Source organism: Thunnus thynnus, chromosome 14 (genome assembly GCF_963924715.1).
Source record: "Thunnus thynnus chromosome 14, fThuThy2.1, whole genome shotgun sequence".
Lineage (NCBI taxonomy): Eukaryota > Metazoa > Chordata > Actinopteri > Scombriformes > Scombridae > Thunnus > Thunnus thynnus.
In genome coordinates this window covers 20,930,548-20,953,093 of record NC_089530.1, presented here as the reverse complement: position 1 = coordinate 20,953,093, position 22,546 = coordinate 20,930,548, and the positions used below count along the sequence as shown (strand labels likewise).

Below are 22,546 nucleotides of genomic sequence, written 5' to 3'. Positions count from 1 at the left end.
TTATTTCCAGTATAGCAGATTTTGGATTGCCACCAGTGTCAGATCAAACAGTAAACTGTCATTGTTTTTTGACCAAGAGGTTTTTCTCAGACAACCACAGCAGTACAGGCATTCTACTGTTTCACACACACACACACAACCAAAATGATCTCATAACTGTGGTTAATGGATGCCCAAATCTCTGCTCATCTATGCTCAACAGATAAGCAAGGGAAGGAGTGGGCCAACTGTAAACTTCAGTAAGTGACACTGCTTTACAGTACATTAGTGATGACTGCGTCCTATCTGACATCAATCAGACTGGGTAATTGATTCAGAAACACTAAATAAAATCAGTGCTGCTGCTGCTGCCTTCATGCTCTCCGCATAAGTTTCTGTAACAGAGGTTGCTTTCTAGAACTGTTGTTCCATTTTATAAATTAAGTAACACAGAGCTTTGTGCTGCAGCAGCACAATGAAGAGGAGAAAGGGCATCAAGGAAGTACCATGTTTCAGGGCAGCGATGGTTGTTCAGTTGTCCTTGGCAACCAGATGTAGACCACTTTCAACCATTATGTGTGGTGTGGTTGACCCTGTTTACAACCACTTTTTCTGTGCCAATGACAAAGACATAGGAAAAAAACACATGAAACTCACTTTTGTTGTACAATTATCTGCTCAGGTAACAGTTCAACAAGAGAAATCAAGTGTGGAAAAACAATAATCAGTCAATATCTCAGAATCATAAACAGAATAACTAAACATCAAACTTTATATCTGGAGAATAGTGTTACTGACATATGTGTTAAAATTTAATCATCATCATTATATTATAAACAATTAGTGGCATTGCAACCTTTCTGTCAACTTTGGCAAGCAAAAACTGATGTCTGCTTAACAGCTTGAAATTTCTAAAACAAACTGTCAGATTCTGCTTTTTTATTATTTAATAGGGAGCCAAGTGCGTGTACATTTGATGATCTATGCTGCCTGAAACGGAAGAGAAATAGAGAAATAGAAGTTTGGAACTCTGAACAGCATTTCCCAAAAATACACTTTTCTTTCATAGCTTTCAAAAACAATGTTTTAGTAAAATGTAGCTATAGGAAAAGTTATGGGTCAATATTTTATTGGACGGCTAGAGAAAAGTGTATGTGGCAATAGAAGGCCAAACGGTCACACAAACTCCGGGGTCCTTCTCCTGCCAGCCAGCACTTATATTAGCCGTTAGCCACTAGGCACTAATCTGTTGGCCTAAATCAGCCAAACCAACCCCCACTCTAACCTGCCTCCTCTAATCAGCCCAAAGCCTACTCGAACAAGCCCACAATACCTCAAGATGTTACACTACACACTACCCTTTTGGTCTAATCTGTGTGTCTAGCACACTTAAACATAGAATCTGGTTTCAGCTTAAACCCACATTGCTTTGTCAAGTAAGGACAGAGCTGCTGAAGCCAATGCATGGCCATAGGTCACTACGGAAACATTTAAGAGTTGCTTGTGGAAAAGTGGTGGCGAGAAACCAGTTGATGAGGAAACTGAGATGGGCGAGAATCCCAGAATTCATAAATTTAATTATAGAGGAGGAGGTTTGTGTTTACTGTATGTATCTATGATGCATCCATACACAGTTTATGGTGGGCTACATTAGGACAAATGAGGTAATATAACAATATTTACAGGAATCCTAAAAAACTATCTGTATGTTGCGTTTTACAAACAACAATAAACAAAAAGGTCTAATAAGTTTAGTTTAAACTACAAAAAAGGAGTGAAGCATAAATTTGTTACAACCTGCAACAACATCCTTCTCTGCTAATTTTGTTTATTTGTTTATTCAGTAGCAGCAGATGATATACAGTACAAAATGTTTGGTCCAAACACTGCTTGAGATCACACTCATCACTGCATAAAGTAACTGAAAGTGTAAACTGAAATTCCACTTTTTTTTTTATCTAAATACTCGTAATGATAATAATAATAGTGTAGTACAATGTATGTGTGAATGCATGTGCACACATCCATCCTGACTGATCAAATGTTCGAGGTCAGCACTTTAATGATCCTGAGCTACAAACTAATCCCATTACTCAACCTCTCCTTCCTTCACCCCTTCTCTCTTCCTCTATCCAAGTTTTCCCTCTGCAGTGATCAGCACTCCATTCATTGATCCATTCATTCATTAATACAAGACTGCCTCACTCTACATTCATTCACTCACCCATCCATTAATCCATCTCTCTGTTTTGTGTGGCCTTTTCCTACCACTTACCACTGATCCTATTGACTGACTGAGTTTGCAGAGTTACACAGCTTCCAGCCACTTACTATAGATCAGAAATTGCACATTATACTGTATATTCCTGAATTTATCTGAGTACCCATAAGTTTATGGAAAATTCCAAGCTACAACATTCAAAACTGCTGAATTGGAAATGTATCTTAAACAACTGGAAAAACATATTCAATGTAATGTCAAGTGAAAGTAATTCTGACACACTGGGCCTCATGCAAGAACCACTCATAAGGATAGATTCGTTCTTTAATGGAACATACACATTTTTCTTGCTTTATTTCTATCACAGTACAATGCCGCTCTACTGACATCAATGGCAGCTGTATTCTTTTTACTCTTTAGTAACATTTTTTGTGAATAAAATATATCCACAAATGGAGCAGAATAAATTCATATGGCAACTTTAGGGTCGTCGATTATGTTCAAATCGCTCCAACACGCACCTACTCATGAACAGGTGGCATTCATCAGGATGAAACAGGTGATTTACGAATTTGTGCATTTAAGAGAGTTTGTTGAATCCGACTTTGTCAGAAACTTTTATAAACTCTTCACGCCTCTTCTCTGACTGGTTGTCAAAAGTTGTTCTAAAAATCAGGAATAGATATAGAAAATACAGTCTGTTTTTTTTTTTTTTTAATGGAGAGGCTGCTCACCACTGTTTAGTTTCATACTGTGCACTTTATTTATCATATCCTCCAGCGTATGGAGCAGATTTCCTGCATACAGAACACAAGAAGAAGACATTCTTCTCTGCAGCCTGAATTTGTGATGGTATCAGATGAGACAGGTGTGTTTTTGCATAAAATTCTTGCCTTGTGTAACTTTAATTTGGAGCGGAATTTAATTTCAAGGTTTATTCTCTCAATTCAAACAAAAAAAAAAAATCACATTCAGACTGAAAACAAAGGTGACACACTCTCTGCTGCTTGTCTGTGTGTATGTTACCCATCTGTCTCTCAGTCTGTGTCTGTACCCGCTAGTTGCAGGTCTCCTCTGTATTGGCCTGTGTTCTATGCTGGCTGTATCTGTCACAAACTATCGGTCTTTCTGCCTGTCTTTCCTGTGCTGTTTGTCTGTAGGCTCTGCAGACTAGTCTGTCTGTTTGCAATGTGCTGTCTGTCTGTCTGACTGTCTGGCTGACTGCCATTCTCTGCAGTGTAGAGTGAGTCATTCTTAGGACAATGGAGACAGTTTGTAAAGCCACACTGGAGCGTACACTTCCTCCGGATGTGCAAGAGGATGCCATTCATAACAAAGCCTGCACTGTCTGCCTGTCTGCTACTGCCCTGTATATGCATGTGAGTTTGAGAAACAGAGGGGATGGAAAGAGGAATACAGGGAGATGGAAGGAGATACAGGGACAGACAGAGAGAAAGGGAACGTGAATTGCAATAAAAGGGGTGAGTTGTGTTGACAGGCTCTACAGCAGAGACAGGAGAGAGGAGGAAGAGTGGAGGAGAGGAGAGGAGAGGAGAGGAGATGAGAGGAGAGGATAGGAAAGGAGAGGAGAGGAGAAGAGAAGGGCGACGCAGCAGACAGTGGTGGCGGCAGCAGCAGCAGCAGCGGCTGGTGATTGATATCAGAGATCTGGCACTGCCACCTGATCCAGCCAGCCAGCCAGCCTCCAGCAACATTGAACTCACTGAACTCACTGAGCCAAGATGGCTGCCTCACTGCACTGCACCCAATGAACCTCACAGCAGTCTAACGTATACAGTATAGCTAATACAGTTCCCAAAGGAAAATATAAAGAGGACGGGTGAGTTACTTCGCATTTCAGCTCAATGTCTATCGTATGATCATGCAAAGATGCATTAAGTGACTGGTCGGGACAAAAAAAAAAAAAAAGGATTTTCATAAAAGAAGACATTGAATATCTAATGAAGCCACTTCCTGACTGTCTCCACACTGAATGAACATGAAAGTGCTAAGGTCCATACTGTGATCAGAATTCTACATGGATGTGATGCGCATACAAACAATGTAAAGATATGGAGACAACAGCTGTAACACAGCCACAGCAAGGCTTGCAGAACAAACATTTCAGTCACTGTGTGGGATGCAGCAATGCAATCTAAAACTGCATCATGTCCAATACAAAACCATGTCAATATGAATGTACCCATAACTCCCATGAGCCGCTTGAATTTTTAACCAAAATGCTGTCAAAGAAATCAATAATAATTTCCACTGCAGCCATCAGGATTCTTGAACTGACAGAAGAAGAACAACGAGTAATCCTTGTGAAATAAAATACAACACGCAGTTACTGAGATGCTGATTCTAATATTAGATGACCTCTGTGTTTGACAAAGTTTGGGAGGGTATTTGTAGTGGAGTTTCTAATTTGTTACAGAGTACCTTCAGCTTAACATGCGATTATAGACCCTAGTTAGTAGGCCTTCAGAACTCAAACACATTTCATATATTTATTTTAAGCCACCAGTAAGATATGTATTTGTAACTGTACAAAACAAATAGTGAAACTGAACTAGTGATCATGTAAATGTGAGACTTTGTTTGAACTTCCCTATAGTTCAAGAAAAAAAGTGGTATTTCTCAGAAGTTGCATTTAGGGAACAACAGAAGCCTTGACTTCACTACATAGACCAAGTAAATTATTTCTTCTTTTTTTTTTTTTAAATAGCTTACATTCTTTAAGATGCATGACGAATCCAAATAACACAACTGTAAAAGGAAGAGTATGCACAACATCCACTTGACTTTAACTTATGCGTGAGTGCTTAAACCCTCCGGAGAGGCAAAGAATCATTGATCTTACATTATTTAAAAAAACGAGCCAGTAACAAGACTTTGACATAGCTGAATCTCATCTGATTAGTAGCTTTTGCAGAGAAACACCTCTGGAGGCCAGAAAGTGTCAAAGAAAAGATGATTGTGTTCTCCCTGTTTCTCTCCTTCAGTGTTTCTCCTCCTCTCCTCCCTCCTGGCCATCTGTTGTGCTGACTGCTGTGTGGGCTGATGCTGGTGGAGGTAACAGTATCCTCGACTACAGTGGCTGACTGTGACCTCTGTGGCCTCACAAGGGCTGACAGAAGGTAAACTCCTGGCCTGGGCGGAAATGAACTTCAGATTCAGATTTTTAAGGTGGAATAAAAAAAGCCTTGTAACTTCTGTCAACTGAAAGCAGAGCAACATCTGATTTTCACCCCCAAACACACTGCAATGTGCTTCCGAAGCACCTGTAGCTTGAATCTATCCATCAGATTTTTCAATGTATCTTTTTAATCATTCAATCTTTATCATCATGAAAAGAACAACACATTTCCAAACACTGCTTATTTTGTTTAACTTGCAAGTCTGTTGGCTTTCTTTTATATCCACTGTTCCTTATTTCCAAAAATAAAAAACTGATGCAGCCGAACACAGTCTCTCCTCTGCTTTAATGAAGACAGGAAGGAAATCATCGCCAGGGTACTGAAAGTGAGTACTGAGAGGCTCGGCCATCTGAGGACATACTGTACTGTTCTTTGCAGAAGTGATGTTCCTGCAGTTTGTCTTTGTGTTCTAGGATGACAATTAGGTGCTGGTGATGAGCAGCCTTTGAGGTCATATACGATAAGTAGAAATGTTTGTTTCTATGCTATGGTTACATACATGCATTTCACTTGAAACTATGTTTCTATGTGAAGCACTTTCACCTGGATTAAAAGGAATGGAGAAAGAAGGAGGAATTAAAAAAAGAACATTAAGCTTGTTACATTTTACATCAGAAGCCAAAATAAGGAAAGTGTTACTTCCTTCCTTATTCTGTGTAAATGTTTCCTATTGACAGTTTTAAATACTCTAGACTTATACAGCTTCAGACCACTTACTGTGGATCAGAAATTGCACATTATAGTGTATGTTTAATACAGAGTTTTAGTGTCATCAACTATAAAATGATGACTTCTATACTCCTGAAGTCATTGCTGTTGGACATACACTACTTACTGAGGACAATACATATACACACACCACTGCCAGTGATCAGCATCCACTGACATGTGTAAGTTGATCACTGAGTCTACTGTGTGTGGCGCTGCGCCGTACACGTCTGTCATGTTTGGCCAATTATTCTAATGGTTTGTGGCTTGTCGCACAAAAGCAAGACACAAACACTCTCGCACCCACAAACACACACAGTTCCTTCATAAAACATGCAGAGGAGAACATCCCCATGAGGGTGCATCAGCTAGAAGTCATCACTGATACTTTGTGCTATGAATGGGAAACACTTTCTTTCAATCAGTAAGTCATATCACTTTATTACCCATTAGTCAGACCACGAAAGATAAAGAGTAAAAAAAACAATCAAAGATACACTACAAAATATATTTTTAGGAACATCAACCATCTCATGAAGGGTTAGGGTTAGAGTCACCACAACTGTGCAGTCACTATTTATTCTTTAACTAATCCAATCCACACATATATATACATATAAGATTCCAGATAGCCATTGAGTTATGGCTACATTTATGCTGAAGAATTTATACTATAAAATCTTGGCGAAACAGTAGCATTATTAAAGCATCATATTACACACGCAAGTCTTTACCATAGGCGAGCTGTAAACTGAACAGCAGCATACAAAAAGTCATGAACAGCCAGACCTTCACTTCAGTAGAGCACATGTGAAATTTATGTATGAGTGTGTTGCCCTGAGCATACAATTTACGATAACGTCAACATAAATCTCTGTGGTGCATCAAGTCATCTATAAAATGATGACTAACACGTTTGACTTGACTGCTTACTTTAAGACCATCTCTGCGTAAGTAGAACACAAAAAAATAAACATTTTCTATCCTCTCTATATCTAATTACCATTAAATTATTTAATTTGGCAGCAAAATTGTACCATTTTGGAAGCATATACTTAACAGCTGTTGTAGACGAGTACTGCAGAAAGAACGTATAACCAATTAATTTAACATAAAATGATTAATTATAAGATTGAAGAGGAATGAAGATAACATACTACCCTGACTTATCCCATCATCACTTACCTAAACCAAAACACAAGAGCTCGGACCAGATATTTAGGTACTCCTCTTTCACTCACTTTATGAAAAAGTTTTTCATGATTGATTTAATTAGAGACATCTAAGAAGTATATGAACATCTCTTTCATACAGAGATCTACTGCACACTTTTTCTCTGTTCTCCTCCCATCTATTTCAGTCACTCATTCAGTCTTTTTAGTTTCTCTTTCTGTGTCTCTGTTTTTGTGTCACTCAATTCAAAGCCAAACAATGTGCATCATTTGAAGAAGAGTTAGAAAGTACAGGGCCTTCCAGACAGTCAAAACACAACTAAATGTAATGTTGTTAGTACAAAAGCCTTGTGTGTTAGTGTGAGTGTGTGTGTGTGTGGTTGTGTGTAGGTTTCACTACCTTTCTCAGTCTCTCTTGCTGTTTCGTGTCAGTAAAAAGCTGTCTAATGACTAAGACTGCAGTCTTTGCTGTATCACGACCTGGACAGTGAGTCAGCACCCCGACCCTGCTCCTCTCCACACACACAAATACAGACAAAGATTTAGCATATGATGCAGACAAACATTCATATTCCTGACACAAACAAACACCCCCCCCCCACCCTTCCCCACAACCTCTATCTCTTTCTCTCTCACACACTGACGAACACTGGTAGCGCTGCGTCGTGACTGGGGGCGATGTGTTCCTCTTAATATGCACAGACGACCGTCTGAGGATCACACTGGCATGCTGGCACACATAGACAAAGATCCTCCCCTCAACTTCGGCAGTAAAGACTGTGTACTGCATTTGTGTATGTGTGTGTGTGAGAGCGTCCACTTCACTTCATGTAGTGTCCAACATATTCTCCTGCTGTGCCACAGTGCTAGCCTACATTACCCAGAAGCCTGCTGTCTGTTGTGTATTCATGTCACTTCCTGTTCAACAGTTTGTGTTACACATTCCTAGACACCATCACATAGTCAGGAGGATGATGCTCATTGGCCTAAAAGTCTGGAAATCCCCCTTGTTCTACCCCTGAAGCTCTCTCTCTCTCTCTGAAAACACACACATTCACACACACACACACACAGATACATTTTTGCCAGAAGGAACCAGCACCAGCAGACACACGACCCCATGAAATTGTGGTTTCGGGGACAATATTCAGTATGTTAAAAAAAATAAAAAGCCCTAAAGGGTATAGCAGACAGTGCTGCAGTCGTCACAGAGCCACAGAGAAACCTGTAACACTTTGTGACTGTTTTTGGGTCAGTTTGACCCAGCAACAAATGACAGTTCACCTGTTGCAGCAACCACTCACTGAACATAAGCTATGAGTGTCTGAGAAAAGGGAAGTACTATCTTTGCTACATGCTCTTCCACTATTACTCATTCTTTTTCTTATTTAAACTGTAAACAGGATGTGTTGTCAATACCCCCCACGACTCCACCCCAACCAACCTCTCAACCCTGTGTCATATGACTCCCAGTAACACCATTCAGAATTTCCTATCAACTTAACACACTACTACGTTGAATAATACCTGAGAGAGACAGAACTAACTTGATTTCACAGACTATTAGACATACTACCCTGACAGAACAGTATGCACCAGCAGTGACCACAGGCCTCGTAGATGTTATTAACTGCACACACACTTGTGCATACAAATACATGCACATTCCCATGCACACACTCTTTTTTAGACACAACCTGACTGAAGCACATAGAGGCTTAGCAAACAAACAGCCAGCCAAGCTTATAATAAAGAGACACATCCCTGTGAGGGCAAACACATATACACTCGCACACTAGATAATCAGACATCCATGTGATCACACACACACGCACACACTCAATCGCAAACACTCACATCCTCCCACCGGCACATGTGGACAGGCACGGCCAGGCCCTCAGTCTAGACAAGAGGCAGAGAAGAAGAGGAGAGAAAAGAGAGGCAGAGAGCAGGGCAGCAGAAGAAGAGAGTACTGGATGTACTTACCCCGTTTCTGGAGCCATCCCTCTCTAACGATGGTGACATCGCTCATGGTTCCTTCACGCCGAGTCTGATGCCGCTACACGCCTGCTCCACAGAGAGAGAGAGAGGGAGGAGGGGAGGAGAGGAGGAGAGGAGAGAAAGAGAGGGAGAGGAGGAGAGGAGGGGGGGGCCGGCTCTCCCAGTCTCCGCGTCACTCTCCCTCCCTTCCTTTCCCGTTCACCCTCTCGTTCGCGCAGTCTCTCTCTCAGACACACACACACAAACACGCGGTGTGTATGTGTACGTGTGTGTGTCGTTTTGCTTCCTGTTGTGGCTTATCTCCCTGCCTCCCTCCCTTCTTCTTCTTCTCCCCCTCCTCCTCCACCTCCTCCTCCTCCTCTCTCGTTCCCTCTCCAGACCTTCCTCCTCACCAGCAGTGACTCAGCCTGGAAGGAAGTGAAAGGAGAAAAAAAATAAAGAAAAAAGAAGGCATGGATTTATTTTTCTTTTCCTCTGCTGCTCCCTCTCTCCCCTCTTCACTCTCTCTAAAGCCCTTTCATACAATTTGACAAGACAAACAACTAGTTATTGTGAGGACAAACACTCCCTCCACCCAATCACACACCCAGTTCCTCTTTCTATTGCTAACACTCTCTCTGGTAAACAGGATGAATTATTGCAGAGCTCTTGATAAAGCACAAACTGACCTTGATTGCCAAACAACTATCACTGAGCTCCACCTCTCATTCATTCATAGATATTTTCTCCTCTGGTGGGCAGGTTGTGCTGTGTGCAAAAGCCAGTCTACCTTCCTGTGCTTGCTGTATTTCTACCTGTCAAATTATTTTGTCGACATGTGTGTATGTATGTATGTGTGTGTGTGTGTGTAGGCTGATTTGTCTGTCTTGTATGTGGGAGGTGGGAGAGCATCTCAGGACTGTGGAGTAGGGCTTGGCTATAAATAGCAACAACGGCAGTTAGGGATGCTCTCACACTCTCTTTCTCTCTGCCCAAATCTCTGCACCTCTCTGTCGTCTCACTCCCGCTCTCCCTCCCCTCTCTCTCTCTCTCTGCATAGCTGCCGCGTTCACCTCAAATGCACCCTACTACACTGTATTACACAACGCGCATCAACACTATACGCCGCTCAGCTTGAATGGAGATCAGCACTACGGCGGCTAGGCTAGCAGTCGTAGCTATCTAGCCAGAAATCAGTATTCACATCAGCTAGTGTCTGCACTGCTGCCAACACTTGAAGGGACTGCAGCGTCATATCGAAGGCTGGAACAGACGCACTCACACACACACACACATGCACATCCTAGTAGGTGACACAGAGCTTTTTTCCGCTGTTAAGGCAACGGCAGGGTTACCGATCTTAAACCAGACACGCAAATACAGACTAATACAGCACATTTTAGCTCTTGGTTACAAGGGCTGCTACAATGCTCAGCTCATAGTTTCACTTAGTTTACAGTATTTTAATATAGCTTCAATTTCCTCAAATTTCAAGTATTCAAAACCAGTGGAAGTTCTTTGGTGATGTCTTGTTTTGTCTGTTTCAAATGCTTAGTTGCCATGTGGAGGAGAGGAGAGGAGAGGAGAGGAGAGGAGAGGAGCAGAAATGTCCAGGCAACCCCTTGTCACCAGGGCAGCTGTTGCTATGGAGATATCCAGTGCCATGTTGAACCAACTATGCCAGGGGAAGCACCTGCCAGACAACATTTATTTGATGATATTTCATTCCAGATAGGAGGACAACGACATGGGCAAAAAATAATAATAAACAAGAAAGGGAGATAGTGTGAAAAGAAACAAAGAATCACAGGAAATAGAGAGAAATGGAGAGAGAGATGGAGGAAAATGAAGAAAGAGGGCAGGGACCAGACAGTCAGCTAACCCACTATTAATCAGTCTAGATGTATGAAGCAAGACTGCAAGGTAATAATGGATGGCAACTGGAAAAAACAAATACAAGCAAAACTTCTTTTGCACTTTGTTTTATATAAATCTTGTCAACTCCTTGGTTTCTGCTAGGATTACAGTAGTGAAGAGGAGCAAAACATAAACTAATACTTTAGAGCAGCATTTGAAATATCCTCTCTGACAGGACACCAGCAAGTTTACTTATAGTTTTCATTTGTTTTTTCTTTTTTTTTCTATCTTAAAAAGGACCACACCAGAAGTTTACATGTTTTAGATCTCTACCAGCCATAGCCCTACCTGCAACTGCATCACTGCTGTAGACTGTATATAAAGATCTTTAAATACAGTCTATTGTATATTAATATACTAAAATACTGTATAAAGTGAAAGGAGAAGAATGAGTATTCAATTTGGTGGATTACCAAGAAAAATTGAAGTCTTCTGAATGCTGATTTTTATACTATTATCATGAACTGATACCTAGGGAGAGATAATCAATCTATAAACCTACATGAACGGTTTGGAAAGTAGCACAGGATGCACTATATGTAATGGGCTAAAACATGCAAAACAATTGATGTAGCGTTTTAATTCGATCATGTACAGAGAGGAAACTTTTAATAAGTTTAAAAGTTAATAAGTTTAGAAATTCAAATTTCTGTAATGTCCATAGATACTATTGACCACTATTCCACTTGAAATCAGCTCAGAAAAAGGAGGAGTGGTCCTTACTCCCATTTTCCTGTCAGGACAGCTCACCTCATCTCACCTCACTTTACCCCTCCTCACCCCAGACTGTGGTCTCATACAAACCCTGGCTGACATCAACAGCGGTGAGACCACAGTCCTCTTCCTAAAATGCCCGCCAGCCTTTGGCAGGACCTAATGTGTTAGACTCAGCTAACACAGGATGCGTTTCAGCCACGATTTTCAGTTGTCTGTCGAAACCGCGTCTCACACCCAATACACCATCACTGTATTGATGCATATAAATGCAGTGATGGTGTGTTGGGCTGTGAGTGCTGACAAAACACGTGTGACCACACAAAACCTCTGTACATCCGGTGTTGACACTGACAAAGGACTGAAGCTGATGCTGTTGACATGCTGCCAACAGTTTTCCATATAAAAAGAAAAACAGATGAAAGATCAGAAAAACAGTCTACGGCAGGTTTGTGGTTGTAGAGCTAAAGATGTCTTCCTCCCTCGACCAATAAAAAAACCACTGGTTTTGAAAACATGTGAAATATCACATGTTGGGCTGAGTATTGTTGGAAACTTCAGATACTTCTGCTGATGCAGTATGTGAGTTTTCAATACCTTACTTTAAGAAATATGAGCATATTTTTACTGCAAATCTCCTTGTTCCTAATGTTAAATGCTGTCATTGCCATGTAAACAGAAGCAGCTATACAAGAACAAATGTTGGTCTAAACCAGGAACTATCTGATCAATGAAAAAGTAAACAAACAAGACCACAAATCTGACCAAACATCAATTGCCAGCTCACAGTACTTAACAGTTTTCAATACTCAGTGGTACATAGACACACTTCGGTCAGACTAAAAAGCAGGCTACTGAGCCCATATCACAGGCTTTCCCACGCAGAAGCATCATAAACACTGCCTATATAATTATCATCATTATTGTGTGTCATATATCCTTTTAATCATTCATATGACCACTTGTGCAGTCACAAATCAAGCCAGGCCTAGTTTGCTGTCTCTCTCTCTCTCTCTCTATAGCAGCTATAAAAATCAACATGACATATTATTTGTCAGACACAACCGTTGCTGCAAATATGAGTGATATCTGAGTCTATCTAGCTGCTGGAATGAATATGGAGGTGTAAAATGTTGGTTATGTTGATCATGCTGCTGAGTAGCATGGATGAGCAAGACACAGTTAGCAGCACTGCATCATCTACGTCACTGAGCTTACTGGCTGTCAAGCTGACGCATGTTGCATGTTAGCATCGCAAAACACTGTCTACATGTAAAAACGTGTCAATAATAAGAAAAACATTACATTTTTTTCCGGTCTACGAAAACTGTCGTTACCCTTATTCGAGACAGGGACGCAGACTTCTCAACCTAGGACCAAGCATTATTCCCAAGTGACCTGCCAAACACAGGACCGCCCCCACCTTTGCTAACGTTATCGCGACATTAAAACACACATTATCAAGCTGGCTTTAGCGGCGCTTGTGTCATGTTTACTGTCACAACAGTGCGGGCTAGCTAACATTATTACCTGTAGCGGCAGGTGCGGTGGTATCCCCGTGCACCTGCTGTTCATAAACCGCTCGACTTATATTTCTATATATTGTTTTTTTCTTTCCTCCCTTCTGAGTGAGCAACATAAATCTTAGCTAAACTGTCCAGCAACGGCCAACTGCTCAGAAATGATCGTTAAAAGCGTCACCAAACGGATTTCCGAGAAGCTACACGACTGCTGACCGTTACCGCATCCAACGGTTGTTTTGACTTTCAGGAAAACTCGTGACGTCACCTCGGAGGAACGGCAAACCCCTTTCTCTCGTGCACAGGCGCGCGCGCGTACACACAAACACACACGCATCTCTCTTTCACACACACGCGCGCACACACACACACACACACTCACATCCTACCGTTTCGCCTGGTCCTGTTGTTTTCGGTTTTAACGGTTTCCGCTCGGCGTCTGCTTGTCCTCCACTGTAGAGCTCTCTCATCATCCCATTCCCAACATCCCGTGTGTGTGTATGTGTGTGTGTGTGTGTGTCTGCCGGCTAATAAGCCAACCATCGCGAGAATCAGGTGTTTTTTAAGCCGCGATTTTGCTGTAGCCAGACGGGAGGAAGAGGCCTTAACTGGGTCTGATCCTGTAGTTAGAGTAGAGTAAAAACATTCAGGCTCATGCACCGCAGGCTTGTGGTTGACACTGACGGAATAAGTAGGCTACTGTGTTCCTGTGGATACTCAGTAAGTAAAAGTAGTAATGTCACAATGGGAAAGGGCTGGATTACAAGTTAAAGGATAAGTTCACAATTTTTGTGTTTTAAAATAATAATCATGTGCCCAAATGAACATTCAAATAGTTTTTTTTCTTGCCGTAATCATTCCTCTTATTCATACTGATCATTATAAGATCCCTTCATCAGGGGCGGCTTAAGTGATTTGGGGCCCCAGGCAAAATGTCTTGCTTTGTTTTCACCCTTTCTCTAACTAAATGTTGGAATTGGCAGTGCTAGAAGAAGTATTCAAAACGTTTTTGCTTTTTTAAAAAAAAAAGTAAATAGACAATTTAACTGATAGACAATACAACATGTGACGAAGGGTCCCAGGTTGACTTGGCTTTATTTTAAGGGGTCACAAACCAAGACGGTTGGTAACAACTGTCTTATGCTGTAGTGTAAAGCCCTTTGAGTGATTTGTATTAGGGGCTACATGTATATAAATAAAATCAACTTGACTTAAAAGTAAACAAGCATAAACTTCCAAATTATTTATTCCGGACAAGTTGGCTGCTATAGTGTTAATAAAATTCCAAAACTGAAGACATCATGAAATAGTGAAATACATTGTACCTCATTACATTAACTCAAATACAGGCAAATGTTTATTAAAGGGGTAGCCTGCATTTTTGTGCTGCAATTCCACAAAGTTGGAGGACAGAAAAGTTAATTATAAAAAAGAATGGTCAAAATTGAACTCTTAAGAGTCAAGATCCAAAAACATTAGATCCTGCATTTCCTTTAATGTGCCTGCTTGTGAACGCCCACTTCTTTCAAACTCCACACCTCCGTTGTGTAATGCAGGCTTTCTGATGTAAACCTTAAGCCAAGATAACCCCTAATGAAATAATCAGGGGTTATTTTCTCAGACTATACAAAGCTCCTACAGAGCCGCAGAAGACACTACACAACTGTTCTATAGGCTGAGTAGTGCTTCTCATGACTGTGTGTGTAAAATTAATGGTGTTCTGCTTTAAAAGTTACCAGAGCAATGTAAAATTTAAATGTCATTTTTTGTCAATGGAATTACGTCAGTGAAGAAACTGAACTTTTTGTTTTGTCTTTTCCCTTAGTTCCTTGTGTACTTGTTTACATATTCAAAGAAATATTGTACAGTAGTTTTGGAGCAGCTGAGCAGAATGTTTACAGAAGGGTCCGACATCCCCGCAACTTTCAGTATCGTAAATGCTGTTTGCAGCCGGAAGGATCAGACAGCTGCTTAGCATATGACTGAAACTGCTACTCAACAGCTGATCAGTCTGGCGTAAATCTAAACTTTCAGTGGACATTTTAGGCTCAGATTGTTGATACAATGCATTTTCTGAATTCCTGAGCAGGTCGTTTTATGCCAGCAGGGTCAGCTGCCCTTATATTGTATTTGGGGTGATGGTGAGGTCTGGTTTTATAATCCATCTTCCTTTTCTTCATTTAAGAGTGATATATTGATGTACATTTAAATGCAGATTCTTTGTTTTCTGGCCCAATGATGCCCTCCCTCATCTGCTCTCTTTTATGTTCTCCTTCCTCTCTCTCTCTCTCTCTCTCTCTCTCTCTCTCTCTCTCTCTCTCTCTCTCTCTCTCTCTCTCTCTCTCTCTCTCTCTCTCTCCCTCTCTCTCTCTGTCTCTCTCTCCCCAGATGGTGTGGAGTCGGGCAGCAGAAGCAGAGGGTATAGGTATGGGGCCATGGCTGGGCACAGAATGCAGACACAGGTGGACCTAACGTGTCAGATAATATATGTGTGTGTACTGTTCTGGCCTCTCTTAACACACAAAAACACACACACACACATATTTTCATCAGCTGGCCTTTTGCGCACAGCCCATAGGCAGAAACCAGCAGCCAGGGAAGGTGTGTGTGTGTGTGTGTGTGTGTGTGTGTGTGTGTGTGTGTGTGTGTGTGTGTGTGTGTGTGTGTGTGTGTGTGTATAGGGGAGGCGGGGGTAAAGAGACAGCTTGAAAAGGAAAAAGACAACACAGGGGAGCCCTTCTGTCGCTATTGCTGTGGCCAGACGTGTCCCTGTGACATACACACACACACACACACACACACACACACACACACACACACACACACACAAAACAAATCCTACTTGTAACTTACACACACACTTACACACTTATAAAACAAGTAAGTTCCAATTCATATTTGGTGATAAGCATTTAGAGTACATAAATTCCTATAGACATCTTGGTTTTTGTCTTGATGAGGACAACACTGCTAGTTCGGCTTTAGGTGAAGTCATAGGTAAAACTAAGTTTAATGATTTTGGCTTCTCCATGTCTATTAAACTCTACCAAGCCTGTGTCTGCCCTGTGTTGGGCTATGCTGCCGGTGTGTTGGGATTTAACTTTTAGTTTTACTAAAAGTGATTACTTCCTTATGGAAGATATTGAAATGATGAAAACACTTTGTCACATGGACATTTTTGCTCGATATGAGTGTTTGGACTATGCCTGGTCATTAAGAAAAATGTCTACCGTTTATATTGCTTTTTTTGTTTGCTTGTTTTTTCTGTGTAAAGCATGTTTTCCCCATACTACATACAGTATGTGGTTTGCAGCAATGATTGTTTTCTGTTTGGAACATGAATGTCAATCACTGGAAGATGTTATTTATATGTTGTATTATTGCATGTCATATAATCCCATGTAGGATGGATCATTTTTAATGATATGACACGAAAATAAAAATTAATTCATGTGTTCGTTTCATATAAAATGTTATGCTTCCTACAGAAGTGTGACGGGGGAAAAAATAATAACATAATGTAGATATTTTTAAGTCATCTCCCCAATGAAGATGTGTCTGTAAAGGTAATTAAATGAATCCATGCTCTCCTGGCCACACTGCCACTTGAAAACCATCCTCTCTTAATGTCTTTTTTTTGTGATAAAATCTTAACTTTTTATTACTGGAGGGTAGATCAAATTTATCAGGAACATTTTGTGTCCTTATGTTAATCATCAGCACCTGCATACATCTGTAATACTGAACATTATTATTCAACAGATTATTCTAACATAAGCATTCCATTGTCTATCTGTGTACATTATGACATTCATTATCGGTTATTATGCAATCACAGAAAATATTTCCCAATCTGGGTTATATAGATTAGTTTTAACTGTCTTCAATGCCTTGGATAATGTCTAATTATGGGTAATCTGTAGTTAATGGTGGGGCTTCCACCTTAATACTAACAATTTTTTAATGACCGTCAGACCTAAAAGTGGAAGTATTCTCTGAGATTTGGTAATATTAATTAATGAATCATCATTTAGAATAAAACCCTCTCTTAATGTCAAAAAACTATCTATATGTTGAGATATATCACTTATAGTCAGCTTTCTCATACTTAAAGTGGGACAAAGTTTGTATTTATCTGGAGAAGGCATGTTTGTATGTTTGCATATTAATGATGTTCTATGGGGAAATCGATCAAAATATACTGTAATAACTATGAAAATAAGGAAGCAAGTTGCTTTGAAATCATTTTTCCAAAAGAAATGTTACAAAAGATTTTTAGTAAAAGACAAATGTAGAAGAGCTTGTTCTTCTTTGCTTGTACTGTAATATTGTCATAATAATAACAACAATAATAACAATAATAGCATTTCAGTAAAAGTTCAAATTAATAGATAGAATAAAAATGCAAATGGGAGTCAATATAGCATACAAATACATGCATTATTCATAGCATGTGTGCTGTATGAAATATTTGGGTTCATCCAGTTTCTTTTCAGTGTATAGGCACTGATATGTTATTCTCTACGTGACCTCCATTTCAGAGGGACTTGGATAAACAGTAATCTTATAATTAGTCCACTAGTCTATTTTCTGTGTCCCCACGAGGCGTCATTATGAACAATCCTTGCAGTGGAAGAGTGAATCTGTCCAGTCAGTCAGATCAGCTGTAGAAGAGCACCATGTTAAGGTGGGATCCTCTAGGTATGTTTTGCTCATCAGTGCATGATCACACACACAATTGCAACACATGGTGTATATTTGTGGACTTCAAGCATGTTAGGTTTCCATGTGTCTGTGTGTGTGAGAGAGAGAAATGCTCTAAAAGGTAGATAATAGATTGAGGTTTGTGGCAGAGAAAGTTGCTTATATCATGTATCAATATTATATATTAAGTATTGTAAGTAAAAATACATAGTAAGTAGAAGTGTGACTGTATATTCAGGTGGTCTACAATTTCAAAACATACCCTACAGTGTATTGTAATCCAACACAGCAACACCACAAAAAATAGCCCCAGAAATTACCAGAGAGTTGAGTTACCGCTGTGAAAATCACTGCAAGAAGTTTCCTTAACTTTCTTGATCTTTCCTTTCCTCTCTTGTCCTGAGCTTTTCCTCTCATTTCATTTATTGCTTCCCTTTCCTTTCTCCCTGTTTGTCCAGTTTCGGGGGCATTTTTGACTTTATTCAAAGATGGACAGTAACAGATGACAGGAAATGAGGGAAGGAAGAAAGAGGGAATGAAATGCAACTGGCTCAAACCAGGTAGGTTGCGTTGACAGTATATGTCATGCATCACAATGCCCCTTTGTCTTTCTCTTTAATGCTCTCTCTGTGGAGAAAAACAGATTGTTTTTCTTTTCATGGGACTTTTTGAAAAGTATAAACTTCAGAAATGCATTTATTCCAGGCTTGTTAATGTGAATTGCATGATTGTGTCAGGTGTTCCTGTTATGGTTTCTGTATGGGTGTGTGTGTGTATGTGTGTGTGTGTGTGTGTGTGTGTATGGCCTGTAATCTCTCTTTTCCATTGGGACCCCCATTCAACGGTGGCCCCCCTGGCACATTGTGCCATCAGTCCTTACCAAGCTGGACCCCTGACTCCCTGTGGGTGAGATGGTGCGCTGCAGAGTGAATCACGCGCCCCTTACACTCCGAGGTGACACCAGAGCACAGAAGGTCTGTCCAGGTTGAACGGCAAACACACACACACACACACACACACTAAGCTAAACTTCCAGCTCCTGGTCTATAATAACATCCCTACCCCCGTTCCCATGCCTCCTGTCTCTGCCCTCCTGCCACACACATACCCCAGACCCCCCTATGTCCCTTCACCTACTGCAACACACCCAACCCCACTCCGCCCCTCCACCCCCCCCTACCTTAACTCCAGCCCCAGCTCCCCAGCTCCCAAAGCCCAGGGAAGCAGCAGCCGTGCTGGCCGGCCCGGCACCCCGAGCCCCTTTAGCCTATCCCTGGTCCCTTTGAAGTGGCTTCAGGAGAGAGGTCAGCCTCGCCCTGGAGACCCGCATAGAGGTAGGGACAGCTGCGGTCAGACAGACCCCGTGCAGAGGAATACGTACACACAAGAACAGACACACACGCACATACACATATGCACACACGAGACAGGGCAGAGCAGCTGCAGCCACGGTGTTGAAGGTGTGCTGTACAGCAGGACAGCTTGGGAGCCAGTATGGTCCAGCATGGCTCTGCTCTGCTCTGTTCTGTTCTGGGTCACCTATTTTGCACTCAGGTGTGAAATGTAGTCTGCAGAGTACCAGATGACCAGATGAAATTTATATATATATTTAAAGCAGCTTCCAGAAGTCATGGCAGTGCTGTTAAGCTAACAGAAACATTATTAATCATTGCCACAAAAATTAGTTTAACACTAAATTGGAAATCAAAAGACCCCGTGACGATTTTTGGTTGCAGAAATGAGTAAGTCCATAAAACTAGAGAAAATTACATATTGGCTGAGAAAGAAAAGTAAAACCTTTTACAACATGTGGCTTTTATTGCCTATAATGAAAGACATCCCTCTCAAGCATATTGACTGTGCCTGTGTGTAAATCAAATTTCATCATGTAAACAATATAATCAATCAAACTCCCCATGAATGGTCCCAGTACCTCTCAACTGTTGTACTGTTATTTTCATCGAAATGTTTCTTTTTAATTAGTTTTGTCTTGTTTTTGCATTTTTGTCCCTCCCTACCCGAGTTGCATTAGGTGCACTATACACTTTGTGTTGTTGTTTTGCATGTAAATGAGTGTGTTAACATTCGTGTTAGTATCCGCTTTTGGGTCTTATCCTGGTTTTGATCATATTCAGGATATGATATTTACATGGAACGTGAGAAACCTGGTTACTCATATCCCTGTTTGCACGATTCTAACAGTATCTAGATGTCTGATCATCTGTGTCAAGTTGAAACTCAGCCACTCATTTCCCTACCAACAGAGGATGTTTAGAAACCTGGATCAGGTGTTTACATGCCACAGTGTCCTGGTTTCTATTGGAGCACTCCAGGTACAGTAGCATATCCAGGTTTCTAAAAAGCAGGATATGGTGTTTATATGCACATAACCAGCGTACTAAATGCACTCAATGTTTAATTTTGAAAAAGCAAAATAAAATATTAAAAAGCAAACTGGAAAAGCAGTCTCCAGCCTATAAAGTCAAATTATTAAGTCAAGTTATGTTCTTATTGCTTCAGAATAGTGTAGAATAAATCTCCCTTTGATTTAGTTTACTACAGAAACATAATATTGTGCTGTCATGTAATCATATGCATTGCCTGAAACCATCACCACAATTACAGTATAACAATGTTCAGAAAATAATTACATTCTTGCTCACATTTTGTCACTTGCTGATATTTTATCACCAAAGATATTAGATTTAGATATATGTACTACTCTAACATCTCAGTTAGAGTGACTCCAATGTATAATGCTATCAAGTACAGGGGGTGGACAAAATAACAGGAACGCCAATTGTATTCAAATACAACTTTGCAAACTACCTTCATAAATTTCAACATTTAATCTCTGCTATTTGACTGCACCATACTGTAAAGTTTTCCTGTTGTTTTGTCCCCAATATGTGAAGATGATAGCTTAGTGTAAAAATATGTCAATGCACTTCAGCACCGTGAGTGTGTTCAGCTTGCTTGCTGCATGCAGGCAGGAAGATAAGGTTAGGTTTGGAGGTTAGACCTTGGTTAGCGAGTGTGTTGGTGTGTGTGTGTGTGTGTGTACTGTATGTGTCTGCGTGTCTTTGTTTGCTTATTTATGTGCTTATATCCATGCATAATGTTCATATATTCACATATGCAAAGTGTGTGTTTGTGTACTGTATGTGCACCTGTGTGTATATGTTCATACCTTCTGCTCATGTGCAGACAGGTTGCACTCCCCCGACCCTCCCTCAGAAAAAAAAAAACACAAACACAGACAAAACACACACTCAAATTGTCCTCTACGCCCAGCCCCCCTTACACATATGCCTCTACCCCCAGGTTGGAGCAGTCTGGTTTCTCAGGTTGCTCTGCAATGTGCAGCTGCTCTGCCCTAAAATGAAGGATTTGAGGCCAGAAGAGTGAATGCAGATTCTGATTAACTTTACATAATACTGCAATAACCTCGTCATTAAAGGGATAATCTGCAATTTTCTTGTTTTTCTTGATTATGGCATCACCTTTAGTGTTAAGAAGTTATTGGATTTCAAACTGAATTTTCCACTGGTTTTAAAACAGTCTAGCTACTAACAAATGTTTAATGTTTAGGTTATTGTTGCATATTTACTACAGTTACTGGCCACAACCAACAATTAGAATTAAATATATTGCCAAAAGCCAGTGACATTTGGGTGCCTCCATGTCTTGAGAGTTGAGATGTCAACCATGAACTGCAGTGTATCCGGTTCGAGTTTGACCCGGGACCTTTGTGGCTTCTCTCTCTCTCTCTTCCTTATTTCCTGTCATCTCTCTTTACTGTCTGTTATTAAGGCACAGACATGCCTAAAAATACTTTCTGAAAAAGGCAGTGACAGCTTGCAATATACCAATAATTAATTAAACTAAGATAAATATATACATTATTTACATTAGCTATACAACACCTATCTGTTTGACTGTGTACAATTCCCAAATAACCAACTGTCTTTAAAAAACTTGACATTTTAAACTTACTGTATACTTCATTTTAAGCACTTGTCCAGCTTAATATTACATACATACTGTATGTGCATATGGAATGCAGTTAATAAAACATTAGTCAAAAAAAGAGTCACATCTGCATCTCTTGGAGTACTTTTCAACTTTGGAATGCAATTCCAATCTTTCTTTTTCGTCAGATTTATTGCTGAGGAAGCTGGACTTGGACTGAACGCCATAGTCTTTTTCTTTGTCTGATCAGTCATGATGTCTATTGCTATAAATTCCTATAAACTATACAGTTTTGTTTTTTTACAGAAGAGTCAGGGATACAAACAACACATTTCCTGCCAATTATGAGGTTGAATCACTATTGTATGGGATCTGATGTCAATTAAGAGCAGCAAAATGAGCATTTTTACACATACATACTGTAACTGCATTGCATTACACTTACCCAAATGCACATTA

The 22,546-nt window shown here is 40.5% G+C and overlaps 1 protein-coding gene and 1 long non-coding RNA gene across 9 annotated transcripts in view; one reads left to right on the top strand and one right to left on the bottom strand.

Moving 5' to 3' along the window:
* Positions 1–13,912, bottom strand: part of akt3a (v-akt murine thymoma viral oncogene homolog 3a) — a 55,531-nt gene extending 41,619 nt beyond the window's left edge. For 6 of the 8 annotated variants that reach the window (XR_010931369.1, XR_010931366.1, XR_010931370.1 and 3 more), the window contains exons 1-2: positions 13,422–13,782; positions 9,267–9,688 (exon numbers count right to left, since the gene is read on the bottom strand). Coding sequence is in view for 2 of the 8 variants with exons in the window: in XM_067610506.1 (XP_067466607.1) it covers positions 9,267–9,312 (46 nt within the window). In the remaining 6 variants the exon portion in view is untranslated. The other 2 variants (XM_067610508.1, XM_067610507.1) reach the window with 2 other exon arrangements.
* A 129-nt stretch (positions 13,913–14,041) lies between these two features.
* LOC137197235 (uncharacterized) lies at positions 14,042–16,864 on the top strand. Its single transcript, XR_010931372.1, has 2 exons — positions 14,042–14,131; positions 15,800–16,864. It is a non-coding gene; the product is annotated as an uncharacterized lncRNA (long non-coding RNA).
* Positions 16,865–22,546: the final 5,682 nt, after the last annotated feature.